This window comes from Mandrillus leucophaeus, unplaced genomic scaffold, assembly GCF_000951045.1.
Source record: "Mandrillus leucophaeus isolate KB7577 unplaced genomic scaffold, Mleu.le_1.0 Scaffold626, whole genome shotgun sequence".
NCBI classification, from domain to species: Eukaryota; Metazoa; Chordata; class Mammalia; order Primates; family Cercopithecidae; genus Mandrillus; species Mandrillus leucophaeus.
Window position 1 is genome coordinate 51,022 of NW_012106764.1, and position 9,097 is coordinate 60,118.

At 57.7% G+C, this 9,097-nt stretch overlaps 1 protein-coding gene across 2 annotated transcripts in view; it reads right to left on the reverse strand.

Moving 5' to 3' along the window:
- The window catches only part of PDZK1IP1 (PDZK1 interacting protein 1), an 8,268-nt gene extending 1,067 nt beyond the window's left edge, over positions 1–7,201 (reverse strand). Inside the window, exons 1-4 of one of the 2 annotated variants that reach the window (XM_012000341.1) lie at positions 6,857–7,201; positions 6,024–6,170; positions 3,458–3,566; positions 1,171–1,266 (exon numbers count right to left, since the gene is read on the reverse strand). In XM_012000341.1, the coding sequence (XP_011855731.1) occupies positions 1,171–1,266; positions 3,458–3,566; positions 6,024–6,090 (272 nt within the window). In that variant the 5' untranslated portion in view covers positions 6,091–6,170; positions 6,857–7,201. Of the gene's footprint in view, positions 1–1,170; positions 1,267–3,457; positions 3,567–6,023; positions 6,275–6,856 lie in introns of those variants that run through there. The other variant, XM_012000340.1, reaches the window with a different exon arrangement.
- Positions 7,202–9,097: the final 1,896 nt, after the last annotated feature.

The window sequence follows — 9,097 nt, forward strand, 5'->3', positions numbered from 1 at the left end:
AGTCCATCCCCCACTGAGCTCCATCCCACACTGAGCCCATCTCACACTGAGCCCATCTCCCACTGAGCCCATCCCCCACTGAGTCCATCCCCCACCGAGCCCATCCCCCACTGAGTCCATCCCCCACCGAGCCCATCCCCCACTGAGCCCATCCCCCAGTAAACCTATCTCCCAACAAGCTCCATCCTCCACCAAGCTCCATTCCCCACTAAACCCATCCCCCTCTGAGCTCCATCCTCCACTGAACCCATCTCCACTGAGTCCATACCCCACTGAACCCATCCCCCCACTGAACCCATCCCCCACTGAATCCATCCCCCACTAAACTCATCCCCTACTGAGTCCATCCCCTACTTAGTCTTTCCCCCACTGAGGCCATCCCCCACTGAACCCATCCCCCACTGAACCCATCCTCCACTGAACCCATCCCCCACTGAGCTCCATCCCCCACTGAGTTCCATCCCCACTAAACCTATCTCCCAGCAAGCTCCATCCTCCATCTGAAGCTCCATCCTCCACCAAGCTCCATCCCCCACTGAACCCATCCCCTACTGAGTCCATCCCCCACTTAGTCCATCCCCCACTGAGTCCATCCCTCACTGAAACCATCCCCCACTGAGCTCCATCCCCTACTGAACCCATTCCTCACTAAGTCCATCCCCCACTGAGTCCATCCCCCACTGAACCCATCCCCTACTGGGTCCATCCCCCACTTAGTCCATCCCCCACTGAGTCCATCCCCCACTGAACCCATCCCCCACTGAGCTCCATCCCCTACTGAACCCTCACTGAGTCCATCCCCCACTGAGTCCATCCCCCAGTGAGCCCATCCCCCACTGAGCTGTATCATCTACTGAGCTTTCCCCTCACTGAGTCCCTCACTCATTTGTCCCTTCCTCCATTGAACCCCTTGTGCCCATGGTACCCACTGCCCTATGAGTCCCCTCCCCTGCGCTGAACCCTACCCTCCCAAGTCTCTGTCCCCTTTCGGAGCCCTCGCCCCACACAGAGGCTGCGTTTCCCCCACAGAGCCCTGCGATTCTCACAAAGCCCGCATTGCCTCACTAGCTTTTGCCCACATGAGTCCCGGTCCTCCCCAGCCACCTCCCCCTAGCAGGTTCTCCTTAGGCCCTGGGAGCACACACAGGGCAGCCATGCACTGCACCTCACCTGAAACTGGCCGCCATTGAAGAGTACCTTCCATCCGTTCCCACCAGGACTCCATCTGCCTTGTTTCCGACGGTCAGGATCATGTGCGCAGGCTCCCTGGGGACGGGACTCATCAGTGGGGCTCCTCAGTGGGGCCCTCCTCATCCAAGCAGACCCTATTCTGGGTCCTGGTTCTCACAAGGCCGAAGGCCAGCAACTGCCCTTCCCAGAGCTGTGTGCAGCGGGGCCTGTCAGTCACGGCTTCTGGCCCCACCCATGGGGTCTCACACTTTCTCCCCACTCCATGGTGGGGGGCCAAATAATTGCAAAAGACTTATCCTGAGTCCAAAGCCCTCAGTTCAGCCTCCACAGCAGGCCCTGCAGGATGCAGTGTCTGCCTCAAATTTCCTCCGGTCGTGCCTTGGGCAGTGGGCACAGATGTGGTTGGTGGCCCTTCAGGCAGAGCTGGGGCAGGTGGAGAAAGCCTATCTGAAGAGCATCCAATGAAAAGCTCCTCACCTCTTACTCAAGTTTAAACCCCCTGCAATGTGGGCTCTCCCTGAAACCTCCCAGAAGCTGCTCTCACGAGGGTCACAGGGAACCGAACACCTGCTCATTTCCTTAGACATCCCACAGGCACCTCAGACTTCATACGTCTCCAATTAAACAGTTGCCCCTACATTTGCTCGTCCTCCTGTGTTCTGGGCCTTGGTGAGTGATCCCTCATGAGAAACCTCGATGCCATACCTGCCTTCCTCCCGTCGGGTCCACTGCTGCCTGTGACCACCAACTCCCAGGGTGCCTACCTCCTAGACAGCGCTCTTCACTTCATCCTCTTGGCCACCGCTACAGTCCAGACCCCCTCCTGACCTCATGCCGGCCCCCTCACCGCTCTCCAGGCCTGCAGACTGGAGACTGCCCCACCGCCACCATGCATATGCCACGAGGCAGCCAGGGTCATTCTGCTAAGGCCGTGTCTCATCCCGAAACTGGCTTAAAAACTTGTCACGGAGGCAGGGCACGGTGGCTTATGCCTGTAATCCCAGCACTTTGGGAAGCCGAGGCAGGCGGATCACGAGGTCAGGAGTTGGAGACCAGCCTGGCCAACATGGTGAAACCCGTCTCTACTAAAAATACGAAAATTAGCTGATAGTGGTGTCAGGAGCCTGTAATCCCAGCTGCTCAGGAGGCTGGGGCAGGAGAACCACTTGAACCCAGGAGGCGGAGGTTGCAGTGAGCCGAAATCAAGCCTCAAGCCATTGCACTCCAGCCTGGGCAACAAGAGCAAAACTCCAGTTACAAAAAAAAACCAAAAACAAACACAAAAAATAAAAAAAAACAACTTGTCACTGGATTCCTACTCACTTAGGTAAAGCCCAAAGCTCAGGTCATTCGTGTGCAAGAGCCTGGTTGGCCTGGCCTACCCACCTCACCAGCCTCATCTCAGGTGTCTCCATCCCTTTCTCCACCCACTGAGCCACTGGTGTTTCCTCAGCAACCCTGCATGGGGCTAGCATTCAAGCCACCAGGCCACCTTTGTGAGATCTGGGAAGAAATGCCCTTGGGACAGAGGCAGCCTTGCCTGAGGGTCCTGACCTAGTGAGTGCAGACTGAGTTGGATTTCAGCCCACCCGCTCTTCACCTGTGTGTGTCTGTCCCCAGCAGCCCTGGTGCCATACCCCTAACTCAGGACCTGGATGTACCCTTCCCTCAACCGCAGTGCTCTTCCCACGCCACTCTATCCTGGTAGTGACTCCTCCTCGTTCTTCAAGTTTCAGGATAAACGTGCAAGGAGGAAGCCTTCTCTGACCACCCCAGACCGGGTCCGGCCCTGCAGTGTCCTCTGCACTCTCCCTCAGCAGCAACTCTTGAACTTCTGACAGCTCACTGTAGTCTGAGCCTATGAGGGCAGGAGGTGTGTCTGTCCCATGCCCTCTCCATACCACAGCTGACCCACCAGGAGGGACTACCCCTTCTAGAGGTCCTTACAGCCCCCATCACAGGCTGGGCTGCTATCCTGGCTCTGCAGAAACATAAAGACTCCAAGAAGAGAAGCCGTTTCTCCAAAGCTCACAGGGAGCGGGCACCAGAGCTGTGGGGCCCACAGAGCCCAGGTCTGGGAGCCAGCAAGCCTAGGCTCTCATTCCGACTGTCACCAACCCACCCTAGGACCTTGAGCCTCAGTTTCCCTTCCACACACGGGAAGGTTTGGACACAGGGTTTCTGAGGGCCTTCTCACTGCTACTAGAGCAAGAGCAGTGGTCCTGGGCCCACCCTGCCTGCTCAGGGGCCCTTGGGCAGCACTCACGGTTCCTCCTGGCACCAGAAGTGGTTGACTGCAAAGGCGATTGCCACGAGGACCAGGAACACGGCCACCGCGATGAGGCCCTGCATCCAGGGCTGAAGGTTTCCCAGGCCTAAAAAAGGGAGAGGGACTGTAGCAGACGGGGCCACAGTGGGGCTGCATGTGCAGGAGAGCGAGGGGCCTCACTCCCCAAGGGCCCCACCTGTGCTGAAGGCCCTCAGCCAGCTGCCAGGACGAAGGAGACATTCTGGAGAGGCAGGGGTGGGATACGGCCCATCTGACCCACTCAAGCATCTTAAGCTCCACTGAGCTTAGGAAAAGGAGGGAGTTGGAGGAACGACAGAGGCTCAGAGAGAGAGGAGTTGGAAGGAGTGAGAAGCCAAGGAGGGAAGAGCCTCAGAGTGCTGTATCTGAGATCTAGGCATCCCAGAGCCTCTTTCCCTCCCCAAGGGGGGTCACATGCAGGGCTCAGGGAGTACCTGGGCCCCAGGGACCAAAGGGCAGCCCCCTGGACAGCCAACCTAGGCCTTGCAGCTGGGAGTGGCTCCCAGAAGGCTGAGGAGGACCCAGAGCTGACAAGACTGGTCTGGGATCTAGAAGATCCTGTTCTGTAGCGAGAGATTTCTCTGATGGTAAGAAGTGTATGAGACTGGGAGACTCTCAGGGCTGCTCAGCTGGGGAGATCTGCGGTGCCTGGGGTACCCAGAGAGAGGAGTGGACCAGGACATCTTTAGAGGGGCAGAACGGAGGGGTGAGCTCTTCTCTGGGTCTTGGGGACCAGGAAAGAAGCCTCAAAACCTGAGCTGCTTTTGGTTCCTCCAGCTGGGTGCCCAGGGACTAGGGTCAGAGATTAAGTTGAGGCCCCAACCATGCACCCTTCTCTATTTTTTTTATTTTTTAATAGAGACAGGGTCTTACTATTTTGCCCAGGCTGGTCTCAAACTCCTGGGCTCAGGCGATCCGGCCTTGGCCTTCCAAAGTGCTGGGATTACAGGCAAGAGCACCAGGTCCCTTCTCTGCTTTTTGACCCTTGACACCAACACAGTCCCTCAAGATTTCCCTGAAGTCCCTGCCTTCAGGCCCCTGCTTCCCCAAAGGACTTTCCTCCTCCCCAGCATCACTGCACTCCATGAGCCTGCAGGAGCTCAGCCCTGCAGAGAAAAGACCGTCAGCAGGGAGAGGTCCCAGGACAAAACACAGGTCAGCGGGAGGCTTCGGAGGGGTCCTGCCTCCAGGCCAGAATACCTGCATCCCTGTATTTTGAGGGACCCAGGCTGGACATCAGAAAACCTTCCTCTGGCTCACTCCTGCTCAAATGTCCTCCTTTGAGTCTACCAAAAGCTGTCCTGCTGCAGTGGAGGCCTGACCTCTTCTCCGAGCCTGGCAAATATTGGGAAGGAGGAAGGAGGCTAGGCACTCTCTGGCCTGTAGTGAAGTCAGACCTCACTTATCTCCAGGGGAAGCAGAAGACACACAGTGTGATTATCCTCGGTTCCACACCTGCCAAAAGCAGTGTTTGGAGTCATTGCTTCCCTAGGGGCTCAGACTGCTCCCTCAGGTCAGCGGTTGCTCAAGCATGGGGAGTTAGGGCTCAACCCTTGGAGGCCCCTCCCTGTTTCCTCCTAGACCCCACAGCCAATTCCCTCCAGTCACCCCAGGGACCACAGTCCCTGCTCCTCCTCCCATGTGGGGTTAGCACATACAGCAAAGGGCAGTGCCTGGGGCAGGAGAAAGGTGGTCTGAGCCCTGTCCTTTCTTGCCCTGCTGTGTGACTCAACCTCTCTGGTCTGCAGTTCCCCAGAGGGCTTCCAAGACCCGGGAGACAGAGTTGAAGCAGACACACATGAGAGCTTGGGGTGGGGGTGGGAGGGGAGCTCTGGAAGCATCTTTGCCAGTCCCCTCTGGACCAAGTCCCACCTGCAGAGTCCCCAGACTCTGGCTGCAGGTGCAGCCTGACAGTGTAGAATGAAAGCCAGACCTTGGCTGTGTTGCTTCACCAGGTGCAAAGCCCTTCTACACCCCTGACCTGGCAGCAGCCCCAGGAGGTGGGCAGGGTGGGGCTTATTGTTCTCATTTTATGGGTGAGAAAACTGGGTCTCAGAAAGGGGCAGTGATTTGCTCAAGGTCACACATCAATTCAGGCAGAGCAGGACGAAGAGCTCAGATATTTGGGGGAGTCACACTGGACACCGTTCTCTACCCAAGCCCAAGAGGCTGAGACAAAGCCCAAGCCTTTGAGGGGTAGCTTGGGCCCCATTCTCACCCGCCTTGTATCCCCGGGCCCCCTGTACTCAGGACCCAGCCACCCCTTGGGCAATGCCTGCTCCTGCCCTGCTCCTCCCCAAGATCCTAGAACCAACATTTCCCTGCTGCTGCCACTTTTCACTCGTTGAAAACAAGTGACAGGCAGAGACTTGGTTCAGAGGTCTCTGCCTTGGGACATTCTTTCAGCTAGCCCAGTCCCTGCTCCCCCTCTAAACTCTAAGTATCAAGGCCCTGGGGAGGAGAGCCAGAACACCACCCATCCGCCCCTCGGGCTCCGGTGCCCAACCCTCTCCTCCTGAGCTACCTTGCTGACAGCTGGCAGGTGGCACTGCCGTGAGCAGGCCCAGAATGAGCAGGCTGAGGGCCAACATGGCTGCAGCAGCTCGTAGCCTTGCTTCTGGCCGCCGGTGTCTGGGCTCCTGGAGCTGCTGTGGCGTCTGTTGGTGTCCGCCTGAAATCAACCTGGGCTCAGTCTGGCCCTGGAGGAGAGGAGCTAGGAAGGAGGAAGGCGAGGGAGGGAGGAGAAATGAAGACGGGGCGTTGGAGAGAACCTGCCCTCCCTCCCATGGTAATGAGCTGCCAGGCCTGGCCTCCCCTGGCCAGTGCCCAGCTCAATTGTGCTGGCATTCGAGGTCATCTTACCGGGGCCAGCTAAGGAGATGGGTATGAGGACCAAGCAGATGTGGGAGAGCCCCAGCCTCACCTCCATGCCCTGAGCTCCCTTTTCCTGGCAGTGGGGCTGGATTCTAGGGAAAGGGGTGACCATAGTCGCTCCTGCCTTGACTGAGCCCAGTGGGCGGGGCTTCTTGGAAGGCTGACAGTGGGATTAAGAAATGTGCTGGCTGGCTCAGGAGCTTGGGGAAAACCCCAGAAGCCCAGAGAAGGCTCAAAGCTGCCAGACTCCCCTGAGAGCCTAGCCTATTTCCTGTTCTCCCCCTCACCTGCCCCTTCCCCACCAAGCCAAACCCTGGGACTCTAATGCTGGGACACACCACGGCTTCAGTGCCTTCCACGCCCTGGCCCAGCCCAGTAGCTTCCTAAATCCACCCTTCCTGCAAAGATCTCCAAAGAGAACCTGAAGGTCCCAGTCCCCAGCTTTCACAGCCCATGCCAAAGCCCTGACCCAGCCCAGCTGACCTAGGCCCAGTTCGGTTCTTCCTCTTGGCCCCAGATGTGGTCCCTGGAAACCGGGCAGGGCCTCAAAACAAGATACCGGCTTGGTCAGAGGTTTCAACGCCCAACTTCAGATCCATCTCCACCCATGGCAGAGGACAAAATGGGCAAACACAGCCTGCTGTGGGGGACAAAGGACAGACACCCCAGGTGGCAAGGTGCGATCTGGGGCCCAGAAGCCCTGGGCCCACCACCCTCGTAGCCAAAAGCAGCATTGAGGGAGGCACACCTAGCCCCTGGAACAGGGAGGCCCTGGAGCCAGAGCCCTCCAAAAAGGCAAAAGTCTCCCCAGGATCATGTGGTATCCACCTGGCCCTCCAACTCAGGGACTGAGAGTGGCCAGAGTTCCTGTGCAGACCCCTGACCAAGGGTCATGCTGGTCTCCTTGCCCCAGCCCCACCCCAGAAGTATGGGAAGCTGAGATGCTGACTGCCTAGAAACGAGCGGGCCGACTGGAACAAAATCTCATCAGAGATGGAAGGTCCCTAGGAGCCAGCACCTGAATTGAAGGCCCCTCCACAGCCTGTCTTTCCTGAAGCCACCAAACTCCTATTCATCAGGCCTCCTTGGCAGCCCTTCCCATGGCAGGATGATTCTGCCTTCATGTTTCAGCGGGAGCACTCAGACATCGTGCCTCGGGCCTGCTTCCTGTGTGTGTGGGGGGTGTGTGTGTGGGGTGTGTGTGGTGGGGAATGTGTGTTCACATGCGTGTGCAGTTGGGCCCATTGCCATCCAAAGACGGAGTATCTCAAGGTGATCTGGGGGAACTTTGCTTGGAGTTGAGTGATGCCTCCCAAATATGTATATCCTGTCCTCCCTCCCACCCCCAACTTGGTGCCCTCAGAATCTTCTAGCACAGACTGGAGTAAGCACTGTGCATGTTAATGAACAGCCAGAGAGTCACTGATTGGAACGTAAGGAATGGGGCTGAATTTAGCAAACATCTACTGGTGACTTCTCCAAGAATTTTAAGGAGGGGAGTCACGTGGTCAGTTTTGCGTTTGGGAAAACACCTCTCCATGTAGTGTGGAGAGGGAAAGGGGCATGCAAAGGCTGGAGAAGAGGAGTCCGGGGATCTGCTATAGTGGCCACAACACCAGTGCCTGGACCTGGGCAGGGAGTGGCTGTGGGAACCGATCTGAGCCCTGTTGAGGAGGTAGAGAAGCCAGGGGGCGGCTGCTGGGACACAGTGCTGAACTGGGAGTGGGTACAGGCGGGAGGCGGGGGTGCAGGTGACTCCCAGGTTTCTGGCGTAGGCAGCTGGGTAGATGCTGGTGCCTCAGTAGGGGCCAGAGCAGGTTTGGGGGATGGGAGGATTGACGAGCTATAGATTTTGAGGTATTACGCTTGCAGTGCCTGTGGACTTTCCAGAGGGAGACGTCTGGAAGGCTGCAGAATCCCTGGGTCTGGAGTGGGGCATCTGGGAGCCGTCTGCGGCACATGGATGGTAACTGAGGCCTGGGAGCTCATGGTCTCCCCATTGTGTGTAGTGGGGGTAGGGGTGTCAAGAGGAGAGCATAGAAAGAAAGAGACACGGCCCCAACACGTAAAGGTCTTTCAAAGGAAGAAGGGACAGGAGGAAACAGGAGGAAGCAACCCCAGAAAAGTGGGGTGTCCCAGGAGCCTAGCAAGGAGAGACTTAAGAAAAGGAGGGTGGGGGTCACAGCTGTGCCACTCCCTCCAACCAGTGCCATCAGCACTCGAGTCCCAGGTTCTGCCCTCCTCACCCCGGTATCCTCCACTTCCCTGAAAAACCCAGGGAAAGGAAAGGATCCCCTGGGCTGTGCTTCGGCAGTGGTGGGGGAAGGGGATGAGCAGGAAGGACATCAGGTGACCAACAGGAGGAAAACATACCTCCTGGGTCAAAGTCCCAAGCTTTGGAGCAAAACAAGTTGTTCCAGAAAAGAGGGGGCATGGGTGGACACTTGGCTTTGAGGCTGGCCCCTCCTCCCTGGAGGTCTTCACACGGGTGGAGGCTCATCTCCCCAGCTGTATGAACACAGCCCTGATCTCCATGGTAACAAGGTGGGCCCCCCTACTGGTCTGGCTTGGGCCCAGGGACTAGACTAAGGTCTCAGCAGTCCCACAGGGCTGCACCGTGTGTCCATCAACGTTCAGTTCCTCCTTCCTGTTCCAGCCCAGCTGTCACCCAGAACCATCAGGCCCCTTAGACAAGCCCTTCATCCAGCTAGACCTTATGCGATT